At 49.0% G+C, this 25,599-nt stretch overlaps 1 protein-coding gene across 1 annotated transcript; it reads left to right on the top strand.

The window, feature by feature from the left end:
- Positions 1–1,640: 1,640 nt before the first annotated feature.
- LOC136502614 (MADS-box transcription factor 20-like) lies at positions 1,641–25,599 on the top strand. Its single transcript, XM_066497873.1, has 8 exons — positions 1,641–1,831; positions 3,807–3,891; positions 4,018–4,082; positions 24,295–24,394; positions 24,504–24,545; positions 24,765–24,803; positions 25,305–25,399; positions 25,513–25,599. The coding sequence occupies exons 1-8, from the start codon at positions 1,641–1,643 to the stop codon at positions 25,541–25,543; spliced, it is 648 nt and encodes a 215-aa protein (XP_066353970.1). The 3' UTR covers positions 25,544–25,599.

Genomic DNA, 25,599 nt, shown 5'->3' with positions numbered 1-25,599 from the left:
CTTACTTTTAGCATGTGCGTACTGCTATCCTGTCAGTGGAAATAGCTTCCATTATTATATTTTTACATCTTACATTTTTGGAAGAATTAGTAATTAAACGCTTGCCATCTAATAAATTTATTAAAGTAGTAACCTATCTAACAGTTGTACAAAATGACAGACATGAAAAAAATCTGTACATGTGAATTTATTTCGTACTTTTTTTTTCACATGATGCTCAGATGGATATAGAACCGATTCCTAGTTATGTTATCCAGCACGGAGCTCGGATGCTCAATGTCTTATCATTTATCAATATTTTTCTTTACTGTTGCTTGCTGTTTTCTTCACTGCAATATATTTTTTTTTTCTGTAGTCCACTACATGGATACAGGAGAAAGCAGCATGAATGCTAAGGGCAAGGGAGGTGAAAATGCTGCAGGATCAAATCCAAGGGCAAAAGCTACAAATTGGCCTGCAGTTATATCTGAATTTGTTACTGGTATACATTGAGAAGAAGCTGACGATGCCTCCAAAAACTGTTTGCAAGTCCATCTCAGCTTCCTTATCAATATGGGTCAAGAATATCTTGAGCGTTGGGTGTTTAAATATCTATCTGGCAGTGACTCTGGTTATGACTGACTATGGCTGATTGTAGCTGCATGATCTTTTGATTATGGCTGATGGGGTCTATTTTTGTTGCGCCCTTTTGAATTCAGTATGTACAGTATGACTACCTGCTAATTAGGTGCTGCCAAACTTGACAGTCAGTAGCTGACGCTGATGGAGAAGTTTCAGACTCTTGGGACAGCCTATGAGATATGCTTTTGTGTATCAGCGAATTATTATGTAATCTTAAGTTGCAATATTTGTCAGCCTATAGCTTGAAAACTCAGCGAGAGATTATGAATAGGGCTCATTGTCTGGAACATGAGTTCATGGTTTATTTGTTTCATAATAATGTGTTGTTCCCATCTGAAAATATAAACTTATTTTATATGAGATATTTGGTTTATTTATTCTCACGATGTGAAATGCTCCATATATCAACAATTACTTTATCAAAGAAATACACTTCATGTGAAAGTAATCTTTGCACTCGTACAGAATGGTGAGTATAACCCAGGCAAGCTAAACAACCAAACGATGCCTGGCTTCTTTACCAGCCCAAGCTGACTTCCAGGGCATCAACCAAACAGCACATCATGCATGTTTTAGCTTTGCCTGATCAGGCATTCTTGCAAATAAATACAGGCAACTCCCAGGCAGCTAACTAGCCCAGGGTCCTAAGGACGGGAATCTGGCTGTTCCTCCGCGGGTCCCGGCGGCTCCGGCATCCGGCCCCTCTTGTACGTGGTCGCCCACCGCCGCAGCCAACCGGCGGTCGACAGCCAGTGAGCGCGCAGACGCTACTGTACTCCGATGTCCAGTAGTCGATCCAGTCCCCTCCCCGGCGCCCTGCGTGCTATAAAAATAGCAAGGCTTGCATTGGCTAGCACAGCGCTCGGCCTCGGCGGCTTATTCGTAGTGCGTGTTTCTTTCTTTTATATAATCTCGTCTCCAGCTCGCCGCCGGCCGGCTGCTGTGCCTGTGCCTGTGCCTGTGCCTTCCAAATAAACGAACACCGGCGTATAGATAGATATAGAGATCGAAGAAGATCAATGGGTCGCGGGCGCGGCAAGGTGGAGGTGCGCCGGATCGAGAACAGCGTGAGCCGGCAGGTGACCTTCTCGAAGCGGCGGCGCGGGCTGGCGAAGAAGGCGCGGGAGCTGGCCGTGCTGTGCGACGCCGACGTCGCTCTGCTTATCTTCTCCGACAAGGGCAGGATGCACCACTTCGCCGCGCACGGCAGGTACGTACGTACGATGCTACATACGTGCTCGCGCGCGTTCGATCGATCGCGTGCATGCAGAATGCATTGCATATATATTTGCATGGTGGTACTCCTGCAGGACTACGCCCACCATTTCTTATCTGGTAGTGGTGTGGTGTGGTGTGGTGAGGTGAATCCGTGAGTGGTGGCACGTACGTACTACTACAGTCGTACACGCACGGCAGGCATCTCATTATTTGGCCGGCCGGAGGCAGGCACGGGCACCCTACGTACACGCGCTATTTATGGAAGTATAGTACACTCCTGTTCAGGGCCGTGTACGGCACTGTGCTGCCACCACCGTGCTATGTGCACTGCTAGCTAGCTCTCGAGACCAGCCACACCAGCTTTATTTAGCTCCGATCCGGGACATGCATGCCATGTTCCAAAAAAGCTCAGCTCCTGTTCAGATGAGGAAAGGTCGGTGTTGCTGTTGGGCCCTGGCCGCCTCTGGTGACCGGTGTGTGTCCGGCACAGATATGCATGCACCCCGGACCTCACCACCCATTGGCCGCCATTGGACGAATTGACACCGAGATTCCGTCGACGAAAAAACATGTCCTGTTCACAAAACGTGACGCTACGGACTCGGACTGGCGCTTTGCTTTCAGCCGCATCGTTCTGTTTAGGACATTGACTTGACTAATTAATAACGATAACAATTACTCGCTCCATCGCCGTCTAAGCCATTTCTCCAAGGAAACGGCATCAATCTCTGTGAAAGTGGTGTCCAATTAACAAGCTATTGTTACGGAAGCTAGGTTGAGGTTCCGGACTCACTCTTGTTTTGCTAGTGTTAACAGCGAATGAATAAAGCCCATCAACCATGCAAAGAAACTAATCAAGAGGATGAACAACTAATCAGAAATATCTATGACCATTCGTTCATGCAAGAAAAAAAAAAGAGATTAAGAAGCTGATATGCAACGAGAGGTGAGATATTTATGGGAGAAAAGAAAAAGTTTAATTAGCTACAGTATATAAGAAAACTAATCAGTTTAAAGAGTCTAAACAGAAACCATGCGTCGGAAACATGAGCTATAAATAAAGATTGTGCACTGCCATTGTCCCTAGCTAGTTTCTAACCAGTGCAACAAACTTTGTGGTCACCGATTTCTCCACCACGTTTGTTGCGCGCTACAATAAATTTGCCTAATACTAATAAGGTTGACGTGGCAATCTTAGGCTAGCTTCAGTGCAACCAAATAGGCCTTAAAACTCTTCTTTACTTACATATCCACATGGTGCATGTGAATGAGCTGTTTCTGGAGTCCAAAAGAACAGAGGCGTGCTTGCTAGTTATACATTTGTGGATCACTCAACCGTTGATTGATCTAATTATTGGACGTGAATTGCTTGTACTCTTACATGTACTCCATGCATTATCCATATGATAGATCTTCTGTCCACAATTTTGATCGCCAGTGATCTTTATGCATGCATATGTGATATAATAATCCCTCCATCCCAAAACTAAAGGAGTGTAATTCTAGGTTTTTACACTAAATCATTTTTTTTTTCCTTAAGCTTGACCACATTATAGAAAATAGTATTAATATTTATATCTTTGAATAGGTTTTAAAAAATATTTCTTGAGTTCATCTAATAATACCTATTCAGTAGTAATATCAGTACAATTTTTATAGGTTTGGACAAACTTCAAGCTGATTGACTTATGGAAAATCTAGAATTGCACTCTTTTTGGCACGAAAGGAGTGCATTATTCTATACTCTAATTAAGTGGAGAGTGTAGAACTAAATTTTATATAAATGATGTTACAGATAGAGCTCATCAAGTTAACAATTTTCTCCTTTTTGATTGAAAGATATAATATTATTAATACGATGTGTTGCACGGGATGAGGATAGAGAGAAACTTGTAAATTGATAATAGGGTGATATATTATGTATCAAATAAACATTTCCCTTTTTTTCTTGTTCTTACAAATAACAGCATGGAACAAATCCTTGACCGATATGAGAGGTACTTACTATGTGAAGATAGGGATGTGACGGAGGATTACCCTGAAGAATCGCAGGTACGGAAACTGGAATACTGTATGAATATTTCTATGTGACTAAAAGTTTATTTAACCTATGTGGAACAGCTGTGCATTCATTGTGTTCTTGATCTTACTACCACTTTCATTTGTAACTTTTATTAGGAGAACATGAGCTATGATCACATCAAGTTGAGGTCCAAACTTGAAGCTCTACAGAAGAGTCAAAGGTAACAAGTTGCAAATATTGTCGGACAAAAAACAGCTATTAAAAACAGAAGCTCAATCAATTTGGATATATATATCAAATTAACCAAGCACTCTCTGAAAAAAAAAACATGTGCATTTGTCAGATAAAAACTCTTGCTCACTCGTTATTGTTAGATAATTAGGCATTTTCATGGTCAATTTAATCCAGAAATAACACATCAGCAGGTTCGTGACAACATATATGTGTATGTGTATATCACTAACAAACGCTACAGCATGCAAGTACGACATACCGATCGATACAATAAGTACACAAAGTACGGTAATCAGAGAGTTAAGAGTGTACCCAGCGGAGGGTCCCATGCCGGGGGCAGCGGAGGCTCCATTCGCACCAGACATAGTGCGTTGCTCGAAGTCATAGACCACAGTCGATGTAGAAAGGTTGTCGGTACAGAAAGTGATCAACTAGTAAATATTTGTAGTTTTGCTGTATGTTGTGATCGGAGGTGGTCTAGCATTCAATGACATGGGATTTATATTGGTTCAGGCAACGTGCCCTACGTCTAGTGTGGGTCGGTCGGTGACTTTATTCCCGAGCCTAGGTGCTCAAAGTCTGTAGTGGGGTTACAAACGAGAGACAGAGACGGAGTGTCCGGTCGGAAGGGCCGAGATCGACAGGAGCTATGCTATGAACGAAGTGTCCTAGCGTGTGCTTGAGGGGTTGCGAGCTATCGATCTAATGAACCTGAACTTGAAAAGGTCGACTTGGGTTAACTGCCTGTGTTTGGAGGGAGCATATCCCCTTTTATAGAAGAAGGGGATGGCTTTACAAGTGAAAGGGAGAGAGAGAGTACGGACGTTTCTAAGCCTTGTTGTCCACGCCGATGGGGACATGATAATGGTGGGCACCCGCAATACTATTGATGTCACTGTAGAATGTCAGGTACACGTGGGAGGTTGAGCTGCTTTCTTCAAGACTGGAGGACATCGGTACCTGCAAAAAATGTTGTCTCGCCGACTAGAGGCATGACTTTACCACGTTCACCTGGTACGGTGAATTCCGGCGCCCACAATACTGTTGATGCCCAGAGGCACATGGGGGGTCATACCGTAAGGGTGTTTTGACCGGCGCCTACAATACTGTAGAGATAATTGTTGGCGCCTACAATACTATTTGTGGCAGGGCGGCTGTAAAGTACTGTTCCGCAGGGTATGGTCACTGGTGCCGTGGTTTGACTTGCGAGCCCTGTCTTGCCTTCCTTTGTACGCCTTCTAGTTCCTTCCGAGCGGGCGTCCCCGGTCGGATGGCCCCAGTCGGTTCTAGCGCGCCAGTTGGAGAATAGCGATGGGCAGGGTTCTTCTACGAACCCCGGTCGGAGACACGGGGTCGGAGTCGGAGGCGGTCCTCAGGTCAGGCTTTCCGAGTGGAGGCCATGCGAAGGCAGCTGGGGCCTGACGCTAGCGCTCCGATCGGAGAGGCCGTTCGGAGTTGGCCTGAGCCTGAGCTAGTGCTCCGGTCGGAAAGATGGACCGAAGGCGGCTAGGGCCTGAAGTGAGTGCTCCGGTCTATTGAGTTTAGACTCTTGGGCCGGTCCAGAAGAAAGAAAGGCCGTTCTCCTGGGCCGAGCCCTAGCGTGGAAGCCGGTCCCGAGGGACACCGGGTTTATGAACCCGACAGGAGCCCCCAAGCCCTCGGGTGATTTGGGCAGAATCATCCGGGGGATTTTTGTCTTGCTGGTGGGTGCACGCGAGCGCACCCGCGAGTGTAGCCCCCGAGCCCCCGGGCGGTTCGTGCTGAACCGACTAGAGGGTGTTTCTGAGTTTGTCAACGGGGGATGTTTTTCTGTTTTGTCGGTGGGTGCGCGCGAGCGCACCCGCGGGTGTAGCCCCCAAGCCCCAGGCGGTTCGGGCCGAACCGGCTGGGGTTGTTGTCTCAGCAGGCGTGTATGCATGTGTTTTTTTAGTTTGAGACGGAATTTTGTTTAACCACGATGTCGTTGCGCGTCGTGGGATCGGGTGAGTCGGAGTCGTGAACGGACCCTGGTGTCGGTGCGCGCCATGGGTAGAGATAGCTCAGTTCGGTTGTGTCAGAGCTCACTGATCTTTTGGCGTCAATGCGCGCCGCGGGATCGGGTGAGGCGGAGTTTGCGAATGGACCCAGGCGTCGGTGCACGCCATGGATCGAGAGAGTTAGCTTAGTTAGTTTTTAGGAATCAGACGAGCCAGAGCTCGTTGGATCCTAAGTGAAGCCGTTACACGAGTTTAGGAGTCGCGGTCCCAGGAGCCGTAGCTGGATATCATAGATCCCGTCGACGTGAGTTTAGGAGTCACGGTCCCAAGAGCCATAGCCAGATGTCATAGATCCCGTCGACGTGAGTTTAGGAGTCATGGTCCCAAGAGCCATAGTCGGATGTCGCCGATCCTATCGACGCGAGTTTAGGAGTCACGGTCCCAAGAGTCTAAGCCAGATGTCGCCTATCTTATCAACGTGAGTTCGGAGTCGCGGTCCCAAGAGCCATAGCCGGATGTCGCTGATCCTATCGACGTGAGTTCGGAGTCGCGGTCCCTTGGCATTTGAGCCCCCGAGCCTTGTCGGGACTTCGTAGGGGTTGGTGTGAGTCATTTTGCGCTGCCCCATCCAGTTCCTCACAACCGGAGGGGCTGAGTTTCATCGCCTGTCCCGATCGCTCGGGCTTGAAGACTAGTTCGGTGAGCTCGCTAACGGGTGTGATCGAGCGGAATCTAGGTTTGTCGTTCGTGACGGGGTCCGCATAGCCGTCTTGTGGCATTCCACTACTCCTTTACCTATAGCCCGGCAGATGTCTAGGTCGTTCCAGAGACTAACCCGGGTGGCCTAATGGCCTCCCCTCGATGGAGATTCTGTGGGCTTGGCGAGAGGTTCAGGATCGAATGAGAAGGTTGAGATGACCCGGTTTGCCAGACCGGGCAAGGCCGCATGGTGCTCATCTATGGTTTTCTCCCCTGGCTCTGTTCGGTTGCTCATATCGAATGAGGCAAGCCGCCGCTTCGTGGTGCAACACGGAGTGTTCTGATGCATTTCGCTGCACGTGCGATGCTTAGTTCCCGAGCCCGGGGCAGTTCGTGCCCTAACCGTCTGGGGGGTTCAGGCATATGGAATGAAATGCGTGTATGTATGTATGAATGTTTTAAATTGAAATAGAGGGGCTTTGATAGTGTTTTACCTTGTCGACTGGAGTGATGGGGTTCGAAGAGCTCCAATCGGAAATGTCCGACCAGTACCTGCGCTTGTCAATCATGGGTTAGCCCTCATGTGAATAGTTTTGTATTAATGAACACATGCTCACCTTGATGACCTGAGAGACGGGGTTTGGAGAGCTTTAGTCAGAAATGTCCGACCAGGACCCGTGCTCGTCATTCGAGACGGAGTCGGCGTGGCCTGCATGGGGCGCCCTTTCACTTCCTACCTATATCTCCGGTGTGGATACTGAGCGATTCGATCGACTCAGGGGGGCGGTTGGTCTCTCGGAGGAGATTTCGTGTGGTGGTGCCTACACGACTAGAGTGACGGGGTTCGAAGAGCTCCAGTCGGAAACGTCCGACCGGTACCTGCGCTTGTCAATCGTGGGTTAGCCCTCATGTGAACATTTTTGTATTAATGAACACATCCGTGTTGTCCTTGTGACAGAACCACGATATTCGTTCCCTGTGTTTATCTTAGCATAACTTTTGTTTTTTATCCTTTCTTTCTCGTACCTGGTTGTTTGTTCCGTAGGCTGCGACCTTGTGAGCCCGGGGCATGGCCCGCGAGGCTCAGCTGTTCATAACCATAGGAAAAGGCGGGGTGCGTTGGGTTGGGAGTAAGAACAGAGTTACGTAAGGTAAACACAGGGAATGGAATGTGTTTCTATTTGGGGACACAGTTGTTTTATTGTGCGATAGTAAAAAGAGAGGCAATATTTTAATATTGTACCCTTATGGAGCCCCCGAGCGACCCGGGCTGAAAGTGTTTCGGGCAGGGGTGCTCTTACGGGAGCATGTTCTAGCTAAAAAGTGGTTTAGACCAAATTTAGGGGAAAACGACGTAGCTGTTCAATGTTCCAAGTGTTGTTGAGAAGGTTGTCGTTGTTGTCCTCTAGTCGGTAGGTGCCCATTCAGACTACTTCGGTTACCATATAGGGTCCTTCCCATGGTGGAGAGAGCTTGTGTTTTTCCTTCATTGATTGGGTCCTCCGGAGTACAAGGTCGCCAACTTCGAGAATCCTTCCTCTGATCTTCCTTTTGTGGTACCTGTGGAGGGTTTGTTGGTAGCGAGCGGAGCGGATGACGGTTGCTTCACGGGCCTCTTCGAGTAGGTCGACTGCGTCTTGTTGGGCCTCCGTGGCTCGGTCGTGGTCGAAAGCCTTCACTCTTGGTGCGCCGTGGCCGAGGTCGGAGGGCAACACTGCCTCAGCTCCGTAGGTCGGGAAGAAGGGTGTGAATCCCGTGGATCAGTTTGGGGTCGTTCTTAGGCTCCAGAGGATCGCTGGGACCTCCACAACCCATCGCCCGGTGTATTTGTTGAGTCGGTCGAAGATGTGTGACTTAAGTCTTTGGAGGACCATGCCATTAGCACGTTCAACCTGGCCGTTAGTTCATGGATGTCCGACCGAGGCCCAGTCGATCCTGATGCCGTATCCATTGCTGAAGTTTAGGAACTTTTTCCCGGTGAAGTTAGTCTCATGGTCAGTGATGATACAATTGGGAACGCCGAATCGGTAGATGATGTCAAGGAAGAATTTGACTGCCTCTTCCGACCGGATGTTGGTGATGGGTTTGGACTCTATCCACTTGGTGAATTTGTCGACCGCTATGAGTAGGTGAGTGAAACCGCCCGGGGCCTTTTTGAGGGGTCCTACCATGTTGAGGCCCCAGACCACGAATGGTCAGGTGATAGGGATGGTTTGGAGCTCTTATGCTGGCAAATCTGTTTGCCGGGCATAGAACTGGCATCCCTCACACCTACAAACGACTTCCTCTACATCTCGTAGTGCGGTGGGCCAGTAAAAACCTTGGCGAAGGCTTTTCCGACCAGCGACCTTAGGGCCGTGTGATGCCCGCAAATGCCGTCATGAACCTCGAGGAGGAGATCCCTCCCTTGGCTAGTGAGGATACACTTCATGAGTACCCCTGATGGGCTCCATTTGTAGAGCTTGTTACCGAGTGCGAAGAAGGTTTTGGCGCATCGAGCGATTTGTCGGGTCTCCATCCTTTCGGGCAGAGAACCTCTTCAAGGATGTAGGCGAGTAGCGGTACTTGCCAATTGGTTCGACCAGGCGCCAATACAGCGACGCTTGTGGGTGGTGTAGAGGTACTGGGGTCGGAGACCCTAGGCGCTAGTTGGGCGTCGGGGTCAGAGCCCCTGACCACCGACTAGGCATCGGGGTGCATTAGGGTCGGATCTTCCAAGATGCGAGCAGATGGCTCGTGGATGTCATTGATGAAGACCCCGATTGGGGATGGATCCCTCCTGGCGGCCAGTTTTGCGAGGAAATCGGTGGCATCGTTGTCCCTTCGAGGGATGTGATGTAGTTCAATCCCCTGGAATTTGTCCTCGAGCTTGCGCACCACTTGGTAGTATGCTGTCATGAGGGGGCTTTTATAGGAGGACTCCTTCATGACCTGATCAACGACTAGTTCTGAGTCGCCACGGACGTAGAGTTGTGTAGCGCCGAGCTCGATGGTGATGCGGAGTCCGTTGATAAGGGCCTCATACTCCACGGTGTTGTTTGAAGATGAGAAGTGGAGGTAGATGGCGTAACGGAGCCTACTCCCATCCGAGGAGATCAGAACCACTCCAGCTCCTGAGCCGGGCGTCATTACGGACCCGTCGAAGTACATTGTCCAGTATTCGTGGGTGACATCCGGGATTGGTACCTGGACCTCCGTCCATTCGGTGACAAAATCCGTGAGAGCCTAAGACTTAATAGCAATGCAGGGATATATCTGATGCTATGGCCCATGAGTTTAAGAGCCCACTTGGAGATTTATCCTACGGCGTTGCGGTTGTGGACGATGTCTCCGAGTGGGTATGAAGTGATGACCGTGACTTCGTGGTCGGTAAAGTAGTGTAGGAGCTTCCTGGTCGCCATTAGTACGGCATATAGGAGTTTCTGCACTTGGGGGTACTAGACCTTGGGGTTGGTAAGCACTTCTCCGATGAAGTACATGGGTCACTGCACTTTGAGCTAGTGTCCCAGTTCCTCCCTCTCTACGACTAGGGCGGCGCTCACCACGTGGTTACTTGCCGTGACATAAAGGAGGAGGGGTTCTCCCCGCTCAGGAGCAACGAGGATTGGGACCAACGTTAGGGACGTTTTGAGGCTTTCGAGAGCCTACTTGGCTTCTTCAGTCTAGACGAAGGCGTCCGTCCTTTTGAGGAGCTTGTAGAGCGGCATCCCCCGTTCACCGAGCCGGGAGATGAAGCGGCTTAAGGCAACCAGGCAACCGGTGAGCCTTTGCACGCCCTTGACATTGCATATGGGGCCCATGTTGGAGATGGCCGTGATCTTTTCAGGGTTGGCTTCGATGCCGTGCTCAGATATGATGTATCCAAGCAGTTTCCCCTTTAGAACCCTGAAAATGCACTTTTCGGGATTTAGCTTGATGTTGAACCTTCGGAGGTTTGCGAACGTCGCGGCCAAGTCTACGATTAGGTCGCAAGCTTGAGCCATTTTGACCACTATGTCATCAACATAGACGGCGATTGTTGGTTTCGGCCGCTCGGCCTGATCGGGCTGGTCGTGCGGGTCAATTTGGTCAGCGAAGCATTGCTGCATGCACCTTTGGTAGGTGGCGCCAACGTTCTTCAGGACGAAAGGCATGGTCACGTAGCAGTATGAACCATACGGGGTGATGAACGAGGTTGCAAGCTGATCGGACTCTTTCATCGTGATCTGGTGATAGCCTGAGTAGGCATCCAGAAAGGAGAGGATTTTGCAACCCGAGGTGGAGTCAACTATCTGGTCTATGCGTGGTAATGGGAAATGATCCTTCGGGCATGCTTTGTTAAGTCTAGTATAATCAACGCACATTCTCCACTTCTTGGTCTTCTTTCTGACCAGGACGGGATTGGTGGGCCAGTTGGAATGGAAGACCTCCCTGATGAACCCGGCTGCTAGGAGTTTGGCGATTTCCTCGCCTATGGCCCTACGCCTTTCATTGTCGAAGTGACGTAGGCGTTGTTTGGTGGGCTTAGAGCTCGGGGTAAGGCATAGTGCATGCTCGGCGACCTCCCGGGGTATCCCTAGCATGTTAGATGGTTGCCATGCGAAGACATCGCGATTGTCGCATAGGAAGTCGACGAGCTCGCATTCCTATTTGGCCGGGAGCTGGGTCCCGATCCGAACTATCTTGATTGGGTTGGTGGGGTTGATTCCCACTGTCTTGGTTTCTTTGAGCGGGCGGAAGGCCAACGAGGAAGTTGGTTGGTTACAGTCCGAGGCTGCCGGGACCGATGACTCCCCGAGCCATGGGAGTTCAGATGAGTTGACGACCGCAGTGGCGAGCTCATAGTGTTCGTGGTCGCACGTGAAGGAGTGCGAGAACGTGCTGCTCACAGTGATGACGCCGTTTGGTCCCGGCATCTTCAGCTTGAGGTAGGTGTAGTTGGGGATTGCCATGAATCTTGCATAGCATGGCCGCCCCAAGATGGCGTGGTAGGACCCTAGAAAGTCCACCACCTCAAAGGTGAGGACTTCCGAGCGGAAGTTGGCTCGGCTGCCGAATGTGACGGGCAGATCGATCTGCCCGAGCGGGTATGCCTGCGCTCCTGGGATTACCCCATGGAAGGGGGAGCCCGTCGGGCAGAGTTCCGATCGAGGGATGTGCATGGCATCGAGGGTGTTAATGTATAGGATGTTGAGGCCGCTGTCGCCATCCATCAGCACCTTCATAAGTCGCTTCTTGCGGATGATGGGGTCGACAACGAGTGGATAGCGTCCTGGTCTTGCGATATGGGAGGGATGGTCCCTCTGATCGCAGGTGATCGGAGACTCCGACCAGCTGAGGAAGGAGGGGATGGCCGACTCAGCGGTGCATGACTCTCGATAGCAAACCTTATGCTGTCGCTTGGTCCAGATGGCGTCGGATCCGCCAAAGATCATGATACATTCTTCAGCATCGAGGAAGTTGTCTATGTCTTTGCCTGCCATACCTCCCTTCTTGGGTGCTGCCTCTTTGCCATCTCCATCCTTTGGCCCGCTGGCCTGTTAGAGGAAACATTTGAGGAGCTCACACTCCTTGTAGAGGTGTTTGACAGGGTAGGCGTGGTTAGGGCATGGACCGTCCATGAGTTTGTTGAAGTGGTCAGGCAGTCCCTGATGGGGCTGCTTGACTGCACGATCGGTCATGGCGACCAACGGGGCACTGTCTGTCTGACGTCGATCCTTTTTATTTTTCTTGCCCCTCTGCGTGGAGGGGCCCTCGTCCGGGTCCATGCGTTTGGCTTTGACCTTATCCTGGCCTCCGCTCAAGACTGCTTCGACCGCCTCCTCGCCAGAGGCATGGTTGGTGGCTATGTCAAGTAGGTCACGGGTGGTACGGGGTTTCAAGCAGCCAAGCTTGTGGATAAGGGACTCGCAGTTTGTCTTGGAGAGGAATGTGCTGATGACGTCTACGTCGATGACATCAGGGAGGGAGTTGCATCGTTGGGAGAACCTACGGATGTAATCCCGTAGGGACTTGCTGGGCTCTTGCTGATAGCTCTTGAGGTCCTAGGAGTTCCCCGGTCGAATGTACATCCCCTAGAAATTCCTGAGAAAGACCCTCTTGAGGTCCGCCCAGTCATGGATGCTGTCGTGCGGAAGAAATTCGAGCCATGCCTGAACATGTTCGCCCACGCAAATGGGAAGATATTGAATGATGAAGAAGGCATCATCCACTCCTCTGGCCCGACAGGCAAGCCGGAAGTCTTTGAGCCAAATGCCTGGGTTTGTCTCCCCACTGTATTTGGTGATGTTGGTGGGGGGCCAGAAATGCCGTGGGAACGATGCTTTCCGGATGTGTCAGCTGAAGGCCCGAGGCCCTAGGCCCTTGGGGCTATGGCTTCGGTCGTCCGGCCGGCGACTACGCCTGGGGCGCGTTTCGCCAGTTCCTTCGATGGTTTGGCCAGGATTCGTGGCACCTACCGCCGTATGGTGGATAGCGTTATTACGTTGGGACCGATGCCAGTTGCCAATGGTGCTACGGGCGTCCTGGTGTGGATCGGGCCGCCCGTGTACTGATGGTAGGTGTGGAGCAGGCGCCCGGTCGGACCGTGGCGCAACTATCGCACTCTGAGCCGGTCCTGGCGGCTGTAGCGGCGAGCGAATGGAGTGATCCGTCTGGCGCGTCCCCGTTCCCCTAGTGGGGAGAGAGGGCATGCGTCGGAGTCTTGATGCGGAGCTTTCCGCCTGTTGGACGGCGGCGGCTTCTACTAAAACCCGGAGGTTCCGATAGACAGCCCGCTCCTGAGGGTCGATGGGCTCGGGAACACCGCGTAGAAGCATCGCTGCAGCAGCAATATTCTGGCCAGCCCGGGCGAATTGTGGGGACATCGTTTCCCTCGTTCACGATGTCGCATTGGACCTGACGGGCGCGACCCCGGGCGCCACCTGCCAGGGCATGTGCATGGGGCGTGACGTGCTGGGCTGACTGAGCTGGCACAGGCGGCGGCTGGTTCTGCCGCCGTTGTCGCAATTCCTCGGCGTGTGCTTGCGTAGACGCGAGGGCCTCCATACCGGAGGGGTGTGAGTCTGTGTAGATTCCACAACCACTGGTGGCTGTCCCGGAGCGTCCACCATGGCGTACTCTCGGGACGAACGGTGGTGTGGTGCCACGTCGCCGACGCTGGAATCATCGCTCACACCCTTACCATCCAAGGGTTCATGGGAAGCGGTAGGAGCGCAGCCTGCCATTCCCACGAATTCAGATGTGAGGGGGAAAGGCACCAGCACCCTTCAGAGTCCCCAAGCGTACATATCCGCAGAGGACGCGAGGCCATAGGGGAACGATCGTGTGGTGTTTGTGGCGTGGACGACATAGTCTCTCTAGGTGCTCGACTGGGGATAGTAAATGAAGAGTAAGTAACAGTACCCGTATTACTTATAGCGGGGTTTGAGCAGAGAGTTTGCTCGGATAGAAGCGCAGATTCCACGCCGTCGATGTCGCGTGTCCTGGAGTTGATGGAGGACGTCCCTCCGACAAGTGCCGGGTCACGAGTCTCCTCGCAGAGGTGGAGTACGCCGAGCCGGTCGGCGGTGAAGTCCAGGCTTCTGAAGTGGAAGGCCTGGGAAGGCTCGAAGACGGGTGGAACCCGCATCTCGGCGGTCGAGAGTGCGGGAAATTCCATCGAGCCAAAGCAAATCATATCGCCCGAGCCCGTCACGGCAGGGGTGGCGGAGAAATGGGCCATCCGATTACCAAAAAAGTGTTGAACGTACAGCGTCTTCCCCATGGACGGCGCCAACTGTCGGTACAGAAACTGACCAACTAGTAAATATTTGAGTTTTGCTGTACGTTGTGATCAGAGGTGGCCTAACACTCAATGACACAAGATTTATACTGGTTCAGGCAACGTGCCCTACGTCCAATGTGGGTCGGTCGGTGACTTTATTTCTGAGCCTAGGTGCTTGAAGTCTGTAGTGGGGTTACAAACGAGAGAGAGAGATGGGGTGTTCATTCGGTCCGGTCGGAAGGGCTGAGATCGACAGGAGCTATGCTATGAACGAAGTGTCCTAGCATGTGCTTGAGGGGTTGCGAGCTATCGATCTAATGAACCTGAACTTGAAGAAGTCGACTTGGGTTAACTACCTGTGTTTGGTGGGAGCACATCCCCTTTTATAGAAGAAGGGGATGGCTTTACAAGTGAAAGGGAGAGAGAGAGTATGGATGTTTCTAAGCCTTGTTGTCCACGCCGACGGGGACAGGATAATGGTGGGCGCCCGCAATACTATTGATGTCACTGTAGAATGTCAGGTACACATGGGAGGTTGAGCTGCTTTCTTCAAGACTGGAGGACATCGATACCTGCAAAAAATGCTGTCTCGCCGACTGGAGGCATGACTTTACCACGTTCACCTGGTACGGTGAATTTCGGCGCCCACAATACTGTTGATGCCCAGAGGCACATGGGGGGTCTTACCGTATGGGTGTTTTGACCGGCGCCTACATTACTGTAGAGATAATTGTTGGCGCCTACAATACTGTTTGTGGTAGGGCGGCTATAATGTACTGTTCCGTAGGGTATGGTCCCTAGTGCCGTGGTTTGACTTGCGAGCCCTATTTTGCCTTCCTTTTTACGCCTTCTGGTTCCTTCCGAGCGGGCGTCCCTGGTCAGATGGCCCTAGTCGGTTCTGGCGCACCAGTCAGAGAATAGCGATGGGTAGGGTTCTTCTATGAACCCCAGTCGGAGACACGGGGTTAGAGTCAGAGGCGGTCCTCGGGTTAGGCTTTCTGAGTGGAGGCCGTGTGAAGGCAGCCAGGGCCAGACGCTAGCGCTCCGATCGGAGAGGCCATTCGGAGTTGGCCTGAGCCTGAGCTAGTGCTCCGGTCGGAAAGATGGACCGAAGGCGACCAGGGCCAGAAGCGAGTGCTCCGGTCTGTTGAGTTTAGACTCTTGGGCTGGTCTAGAAGAAAGAAAGGCCATTCTCTTGGGCCAAGCCCTAGCGTGGAAGCCGGTCCCCAAGGGACCCCGGGTTTATGAACCCGACAGGAGCCCCCGAGCCCTCGGGTGATTCGGGCAGAATCGTTTAGGGGATTTTTGTCTTGCTGGCGGGTGCGCGCGAGCGCACCCACGGGTGTAGCCCCCGGGCGGTTCGTGCCAAACCGGCTGGAGGGTGTTTCTGAGTTTGTCAACAGGGGATGTTTTTCTATTTTGTCGGCAGGTGCGCACGAGCGCACCCGCGGGTGTAGCCTCCGAGCCCCAGCCGGTTCCGGCCAAACCGGCTGGGGGTGTTGTCTCAGCAGGTGTGTATGCATGTGTTTTTTAGTTTGAGATGGAATTTTGTTTAACCACGATGTCGTTGCGCGCCGTGGGATCGGGTGAGTCGAAGTCATGAACGGACCCTAGCGTCGGTGCATGCCATGGGTGGAGATAGCTCGGTTCGGTTGTGTTAGAGCTCACTGATCTTTTGGTGTCAATGCGCGCCGCGGGATCGGGTGAGGCAGAGTTTGCGAATGGACCCAGGCGTCGGTGCACACCGTGGATCGAGAGAGTTAGCTTAGTTAGTTTTTAGGAATCGGACGAGCCAGAGCTCGTTGGATCCTAAGTGAAGCCGTTACACGAGTTTAGGAGTTGTGGTCCCAAGAGCCGTAGCTAGATATCATAGATCCTGTCAATGCGAGTTTAGGAGTCGCGGTCCCAAGAGCCGTAGCCGGATGTCATAGATCCTGTCGATGCGAGTTTAGGAGTCACGGTCCCAAGAGCCATAGCCTGATGTCGCCGATCCTATCGACGTGAGTTTAGGAGTCGTCGTCCCAAGAGTCGTAGCCGGATGTCGCCTATCCTGTCAACGTGAGTTTGGAGTCACGGTCCCAAGCGCCATAGCTGGATGTCGTCAATCCTGTCGACGTGAGTTCGGAGTCGTAGTCCCTTGGCATTTGAGCCCCCAAGCCTTGTCGGGCCTTCATAGGGGTTGGTGTGAGATCGACAGGAGCTATGCTATGAACGAATTGTCCTAGCGTGTGCTTGAGGGGTTGCGAGCTATCGATCTAATGAACCTGAACTTGAAGAAGTCCACTTGGGTTAACTGCCTGTGTTTGGAAGGAGCACATCCCTTTTTATAGAAGAAGGGGATGGCTTTACAAGTGAAAAGGAGAGAGAGAGTATGGATGTTTCTAAGCCTTTTTGCCCACGCCGACGGGGACAGGATAATGGTGGGCGCCCACAATACTGTTGATATCACTATAGAATGTTAGGTACACGTGGGAGGTTGAGCTGCTTTCTTCAAGACTGGAGGACATCGGTACCTGCAAAAAATGTTGTCTCACCGACTGGAGGCATGACTTTACCACGTTCACCTGGTACGGTGAATTCTGGCGCCCACAATACTGTTGATGCCTAGAGGCACATGAGGGTCATACCGTACGGGCGTTTTGACCGACGCCTACAATACTGTAGAGATAATTGTTGGCGCCTACAATACTGTTTGTGGTAGGGCGGCTGTAAAGTACTGTTCCACAGGGTATGGTCTCTGGTGCCGTGGTTTGACTTGCGAGCCCTGTCTTGCCTTCCTTTGTACGCCTTCTGGTTCCTTCCGAGCGGGCGTCCCTGGTTAGATGGCCCCAGTCGGTTCTGGCGCGCCAGTCGGAGAATAGCGATGGGTAGGGTTCTTCTATGAACCCCGGTCGGAGACACGAGGTCGGAGTCGGAGGTGGTCCTTGGGTCAGGCTTTCTGAGTGGAGGCCGTGCGAAGGCAGCCGGGGCCTGACGCTAGCGCTCCGATCGGAGAGGCCGTTCGAAGTTGGCCTGAGCCTAAGCTAGTGCTCCGGTCGGAAAGATGGGCCAAAGGCGGCCAGGGCCTGAAGCGAGTGCTCTGGTCTATTGAGTTTAGACTCTTGGGCCGATCTAGAAGAAAGAAAGGCCGTTCTCCTGGGCCGAGCCCTGGTATGGAAGCTAGTCCCCGAGGGACCCCGGGTTTATGAACCCGACAAAGGTGTTCGCAGTGCAGTCCTATGAACGGTCACTGGGAAGAAGACACCTTGCTGTTCCACGAGCAATCACCAGGAAGAAGACGTCTACGACATGGACGAGCAGTCGTGGAATCGCTCCCTAAAAACCTAATCGTCGCACACCCCGTGCAAGGTTCGTAGGCGGATGAGGGTTCCGGAGGCACCTGCTCTCCCGTTGTTTCGTGCGCGCAGAGGTACGGGATGGGGAAACCAAAGGGCGGATGAGATGTGGTTTCTTGGAAGTGAAGGGAGAATTGGACTGACTAAGAATATCTAATTTATGCCTATGGCAGGGACAGAGAAGGCCAGCAGAGGAACTCAGGAGATGGAGACACAAAAAGATGGTAACTAGCGCAATCAACTCGCTTCCACCATAAAAGAGAGAAACTCCTATAATTATGTGGATTAAGTGACAAAACCTGGCCATGCTCGCCCATCCGTTCGCTCGCCGCCTGCCTGCCATGACCACGCTCACGGCCACAGCATCGGCCCGGCCCACGCCCACGGCCACGGCCACGGCGCGTGCGCGTGCGCGTGTGGCACTCTTGTGTCCTTTTCTCAGCTTCTCAATTAAGATGGATAATTTCCAACCAAATAAGCTGAGTCAACATTCAGTCAAAATCTCATACGGTATTAAACCATACAACACTTAATGTTACGGACCATAGAGTTTTATTTGATTTATTAAATATTATATGGGTTAGGCCCATAATATATCCAACAATCCCCACCAAACTCTAGGGTTTGTAACAAAGTAGTCTCAGAACCACATTTATTTTATATACCAGTGTTTCAATGGAGACTGTTAAGTTGAACATCCATCTAGAGCAATAGTTTCACTCAGTCACAACTGGACAATGGACTAAGCCTTGAATTGATAATTTTGTGTGAGGTGAATGTCACTAAAGTCATTAGCTGATACTAGGCTGCAAAAGGCATCCCCTCTATTTGAAGCATATAAGTCATACTCCAGTCCTTTTATGAGTATTTAGAGATCACCCAAATCTCATAAACTGTGACCAGCAGTCTGACTCATATAGGTGTGTTCCTCAAAAGATGTTCTGTAGGACAATATCTTTGCTTTAGCAAGCCACTTGAAATACATTAAGGTAAAAACTAACCTGCCTTATAGAAAGGAAAGATATGCATTAGAAATGAGTCTTACTAAGGATCTTTCCTCACAATTTACTACTAGCTTGTTTCACCATCCTACTTCATGGGATCTCCGATCACATAGAATAGGTTACCGCTATAGTAAATTTCATGTGGGTCTCAAACTCATCTCTCTCGATGCACTTTCTATCACATTGCGTGACAAACCCTTAGTGAATTGATCTGCCAGATTGTTAGACGTGTGAATATAGTCCAACTCTATTACTCTAGAGTTTCTCAATTTTCTGATAGATTTTAGTCGTCTCTTAACATGCCTTATGGACTTCATGTTATCCTTAGAACTATTAACCTTCATAATCATAGTCTGGTTATTGTAGTTCATAGAAATTGCCGGTATGGTTTTTTCAACAACTGGTAAATCCATAAGGAGATCACGAAGCCACTCAGCCTCAGAGCTAGCAGTGTCTAATGCTGTGAGTTCTGCTTCCATTGTAGACTTCGTCAAGATAGTCTGCTTGCAAGACTTCCAGGAAACAGCACCACCTCCAAGCGAAAACACATATCCACTTGTGGCATAAAGCTCATCAGTATCAGAGATCCAGTTGGCATCACAATAGCCTTCCAGCACCTTCGGGTGTCCGGTATAACGAATACCATAGCTCATAGTGCCTTTTAGATAGCGCATCACTCTCTCAAGAGCACGCTAGTGATCATCTTCTAGGTTTGACACAAACTGGCTCAGCTTGCACACAACAAATGAGATGTCAGGCCTTGTTGCACTAGCAAGATACATGAGCGAACCAATGATCTAGGAATATCTCAATTGATCCCTTGATATTCTCCGATTTTTCCTCAATAGCACACTAGGGTCATAAGGTGTAGGAGCAGGTTCACAGTCACTAAACCCAAAGTGACTCAACACTTTTTCCACATAGTGGGATTGTAATAGAGTTACCCCACCATCATTTTCTCTCAGAAGCTTGATATTAAGAATAACATCAGCCTCTCCCAAATCTTTCATTTCAAAATTATTAGATAAAAATTCCTTCACCTCCTCAATCACTTTGAGGCTAGATCCAAAGATCAGTATGTCATCAACATATAAGCACAAAATAACTCCTTCACCACCACCATACCGATAGTACACACATTTGTCAGCTTCATTCACAACAAAGCCAGCAACTGTTAGAGTTCTGTCGAACTTCTCATGCCACTGCTTAGGAGCTTGTTTTAGGCCATATAATGACTTTAATAATTTACACACCTTGCCTTCTTGACCATTTGCTATAAACCCATCCGGCTGATCCATATAGATCTCCTCCTCTAACTCTCCATTTAGGAAAGCTGTCTTAACGTCCATTTGATGAACGATAAGACCATAAGAGGCTGCTAGGGAAAGCAAAACTTGAATTGTAGTCAATCGGGCAATCGGTGAATAAGTATCAAAGAAATCCTCACCTTCCTTTTGAGTATAACCCTTGTCCACAAGTCTTGCCTTGTACCTCTCGATAGTACCATCAGGCCTAAGCTTTTTCTTGAACACCCATTTGCACCCTTTAGGCTTGCACCCATAAGGACGATCAACTATTTCCCAAGTTCCATTAGACATAATAGAATCCATCTCACTCCGTACTGCTTCCTTCCATAAGTCAGCATCAGGAGAGGAATATGCCTCTTCAATGGTTGTTGGTGTGTCATCCACAAGGTACACAATATAGTCATCACCAAAAGACTTTGTAGTCCTATGTCTCTTACTTTTTCTAGTGACTATAGTGTCATCCTCCTTAGGATTTTGCATATAGGGTTCCTCAATTTGTTCTATCGGAGTAAAATTTTCATGCTCATGGGAATTTATAAATTCATGACCAGTCGTGCTAGGTGCATTTTTCATGGGAAATTTATTCTAAAAAATATAGCGTCTCTAGATTCCATGATTGTATCAACAGCCATCTCAGGAACACTAGAATTTATAATTAAAAATCTATAACCCATGCTGTGAATAGCATAACTAAGAAAAACACAATCAATAGTCTTTGGTCCAAGCTTTCACTTTTTGTTTATTGGCACATTCACCTTTGCCAAACAACCCCAAGTTCACAGGTAAGAGAGATTTAATCTCTTCTTCTCTTATTCCTCAAATGGTGTAATTTCTTTGTTCTTTATGGGCACCCTATTCAGGACATGACATGCTTTTAATATAGCCTCACCCTACCATTCCTTAGATAGTCCCGCAGTCTCTAACATGGCATTAACCAAATCAGTTAGAGTGCGGTTCTTTTTCTCTGCTATCCCATTGGACTGTGGTGAGTATAATGGCGTCCTCTCATGAATAATTCAATGCACCGCGCAAAACTCAGAAAATTCATTTAAGAAATATTCTCTCCCGTGATCAGACTACAAACGTTTGATTTTCTTCTCAAGTTGATTTTCTACCTCAGCTTTATAGACTTTAAAATAATACAACGCTTCATTTTTAGTTTTCAATAAGTACACGTAGCAAAATCTAGTACAATCATCTATAAATGTTATGAAGTATCGTTTACTGCCTTTAGTCAATTCGCCATTCATTTCGCATAAATCAGAATGAACGAGTTCTAATGGTGCCAAGTTCCTCGCCTCAGCAGCCTTGTGAGGCTTGCGCGGTTGCTTCGATTGCACACACACCTGGCATTTAGAATCTTTGACTAAGTTAAATTTCGGGATTAAATTCAGATTTGCAAGCCGCGTGAGATAGCCAAAATTAATATGACAAAGTCGTGAATGCCATATATTCGACTCATCCGAAACATTAACATTATTCACTACTTTATTACACACATCATCAAGCAAAGATAAGTGGAACAAGCCTCCGCAATCATAACATTTTCTAACAAATGTTCCATGTCTCGACACAACACACTTATTGGACTCAAGCACAATTTTAAAGCCATCGTGACACATTTGAGAACCGCTAACAAGATTCTTCTTGATGGAGGGGACATGCTGCACGTTCTTTAATAGCACCATCTTTTCCGAAGTAAACTTCAGAACGACTGTACCAACACCAAGAACACGCGCATGCGAACCATTTCCTATCAGCAAGGCTCTAGTCCCGCCGGCCTGATAGGAAGTAAATAAAGAAACATCAGCACACATATGAATATTAGCACCGCTATCCATCCACCACTCAGGTGACAGACAAACTGAAAGAATAAAAGGTAAAGAATTACCATACCCAGATGTTCCTCCTCCAGTCTCACTAATCACCACGTTTGCTAATTTCTTTTCTTGCTTATATTTGCGGTCTGGGCACGCACTTGCCCAATGTTCATCACTCCCGCAAACAAAGCAACCTCTACCTTTCTTGTTGTTTTTCTTCTTAAACTGAGCAGTTTGCTTAGGCTTTGTATTGTTGTTCTCTTGCATCTTCTTCTTCTTTTTATTACGGGATGCAAATGAGTTTTTCTTCTGCACCATATTGGTAGCGAAAGACTCAACTCATTTTCCATGGTTGTCTTTTGCTCTCGCCCTCTCCTCAACATCAAGAGATCCAATAAGCTCAGCCACGCTAAACTCTTATCTCTTGTGTTTTAGAGAGGTAGCAAAATCTCTCTAAGAAGATGGCAGCTTAGCGATTATACCGCTAGCCACAAACTTGTCGGGCAACAAACATAGAAAATATTCTAGTTCCTTTGCTAGCGCCTGTATTTCATGAACCTGTTCCACTACAGAACGGTTTTCAACCATTTTGTAGTCATACAGCTGCTCCATAAGGTACAACTCACTACCAGCATCAGAAACTCCAAACTTTGCCTCAAGAGCATCCCATAATTCTTTGTCTGGTGTGCAAGATATGTAGTTTTCTCATACTTACTATGAAGTGCACTAATCACGGCGCCTCGAAATAGATTATCGGAAGCCAAGAACTTTTTCTCCTCCTTCGGAGTAAATTGTTCAGGCTTCCCCTGTGCTGCGTGATAGCAGTTCATAGCAGTCAACCACAACACCATCTTGGCACGCCATATCATGAAATTATTGCCATCAAAATTATTCGGCTTCAAAGCAGCAGCAAAACCACTGACAGAAAATTGCCTAAAATTAGGTTTTTGGATTGTTAGATAATTAGGCATTTTCAGGGTCAATTTAATCCAGAAATAAAACATCAGCAGGTTCGTGACAGCAAATATGTGTATGTGTATATCACTAACAAACGCTACAGCATGCAAGTATGACATATCGATCGATATAGTAAGTACGCAAAGTACGGTAATCAGAGAGTTAAGAGTGTACCCAGCGGAGGGTCCCATGCCGAGGGCATCAGAGGCTCCATTCGCACCAGACATAGTGCGTTGCTCGAAGTCGTGGACCATAGTCGATGCAGGAAGATGTTCGCAGTGCAGTCCCACGAACGGTCGTCGGAAAGAAGACACCTTGCTGTTCCACGAGCGATCACCAGGAAGAAGACGTCTGCGACGTGGACACGCAGTCGCGGAATCACTCCCCAAAAACCTAATCGCCGCACACCCCGTGCAAGGTTCGCAGGCAGACAAGGGTTCCGGAGGCAACTACTCTCCCGTTGCTCCGTGCGCGTAGAGATACGGGACGGGGAAACCCAAGGGCGGTTGAGATGTGGTTTCTCGAAAGCGAAGGGAGAATTGGACTAATGGAGAATATCTAATTTATGCATGTGGTGGGGAGGGAGAAGGCCAACGGAGGAACTCAGGAGACGGAGACACGAAGAGACGGTAACTAGCGCAATCAACTCGCTTCCACCATAAAAGAGAGAAACTCCCGTAATTATGTGGATTAAGTGACAAAACCTAGCCACGCCTGCCCGTTCGCTTGCTCGCCGCCTGCCTGCCACGCCCACGCCCTGGCCCGGCCGTCGCCGGCAGCGGCGGCGCGCGCGTGCGTGTGTCACTCCTGTGTCCTTTTTTCAGCTTCTCAATTAAGATGGATAATTTCCAACCAAATAAGCTGAGTCAACGTTCAGTCAAAATCCCATATGATATTAAACCATACAACACTTAATGTTATGGAACATAGAGTTTTATTTAATTTATTAAATTTTATATGGCCAAACCCATAATATATCCAACAATCATGTCTCATATATAAGGCCCTGTTTATTTCCTTTAGCAAAACTTGTGCCCAACACTTTTAGCCCATGTTTTGGGCAAATGGATCTAAACAGTTGTAGCAAAAGGGGGACTAAAGTTTTGACATTTGCACCTCAAGAGGTGCAAAACTAGGCTAAAAACATTGGGGGTGTGAAGGATGCTTCATTTTGCACTTTTAGCCCAAACTTTTGCCATGGATCTAAACACCTCAAGCAAGATTAAAGTTTAACAGCAAAAATTTAGGGACTAAACTTTTGCCATGGCAAATGGAATTAAACAGGGTCTAAGGAAGATGTGAATAATAGGGCCCTCATCTGCTGACACTTGTCATATGCATGTACTCCTGTTTCAGGAATCTCATGGGGGAGCAACTTGAGTCCCTGACATTCAGAGAGGTACAGCAGCTTGAGCACCAGATAGACAGCGCTCTGAGGAACATCAGATCCAGGAAGGTACAGTGCAGGACACATGCACGGTGATTGTACACATAATGTATATTACAACTGTTACTCACACGTCAGTGCTCACAGTGCCTTTTGATGCCTACTTTATCTATTTCAGGACCACATCTTGCTCAACTCGATCGAGGAGCTCCGAAACAAGGCAAATATGCCAAATAAAGCAATTACCTTTAATTTACATCGTTAATAAAAACAACTTGTTTATTCTATCGCAAATTAAGTAGCTAGAATGTTGATCAATTTTAGATTTTTAAGTAGCTCTTCAAATTCTTTATTATTGCTTGTTTCGGTTCTCATGTTTTTATTTGTGAGAGGTGGTGGAAGTAATTGGAAGTTTTGTATTTTTAATCCCTACTTGCAGGAAGCTGTTCTGATGGAACAAAATAGCATTCTAGAGAAGGTAACAAATCTTCTTATTACACCTGTACAGCAAACAAAGCATCATTGGTTTAGTTCCTAGTTGGGTCAGTTTTCACCAAGTTGGCTATACATAGCATACATGAGCTAGTAGTGGTGTGAAGTTAATTAAGTGGTCGTTGTACCAAAGTTGTACAGGTGGGCGGCACGCTCTCCCTAGCCAAATGGTTTTCGGCCTTGGTTTTCACTCAGAATTAAAATTGGCCGGCACTGGCTTTTTATTTTCTCCTTTCTAATAAAAACTGCGAAAAAAAAACATCCTTGGTAGTGCAGGTAATCACATAACACACACTTTTCAGTACTCTTTTATAATCTCCAATTCCCACATGTACTTCTCAAAGTGAAACCATGCACTCTATTTCAATGGAAGTTGTCTTTGTTTTAGTTTCTCATCAGTTAATTACCTCCCAAATGCATTTTTCATGGAGTTTGAGCTCAGCGCAACTGATCTGACCTGGAAGTGCTTCTGTGTTCATGTTTGAAGGAGAAGGCTGCACTGGGGGAATCCCTGCACACCACCAACACCGCAGCTTCCTCTACTACGGCAGTAGCAGCCGCCCTTCCAAACCTGAACATCTGGTGAGCAACAGAGCATCCATCGGGTGCTTGTGCTTCGCATGTTCTTTGTTCAGTTCCTTCTTCAGCTCAAGAAAAGCTAAGTCCCCACCTGAACTTACCGGCAAAAACTGCAGTCCCGACGACTCCGACGAGCCAGGAAGCTAGGGCGGCGGCGGCGCCACCAGGAGCGGCGATCAGCTTGAAGTGGTGGATGCTCCAGC

The sequence above is a fragment of the Miscanthus floridulus genome, chromosome 14 (assembly GCF_019320115.1).
Source record: "Miscanthus floridulus cultivar M001 chromosome 14, ASM1932011v1, whole genome shotgun sequence".
Taxonomy (NCBI): domain Eukaryota; kingdom Viridiplantae; phylum Streptophyta; class Magnoliopsida; order Poales; family Poaceae; genus Miscanthus; species Miscanthus floridulus.
The sequence above is the reverse complement of the archived record's forward strand: the minus strand, read 5'-3'. Positions and strand labels throughout refer to the sequence as shown.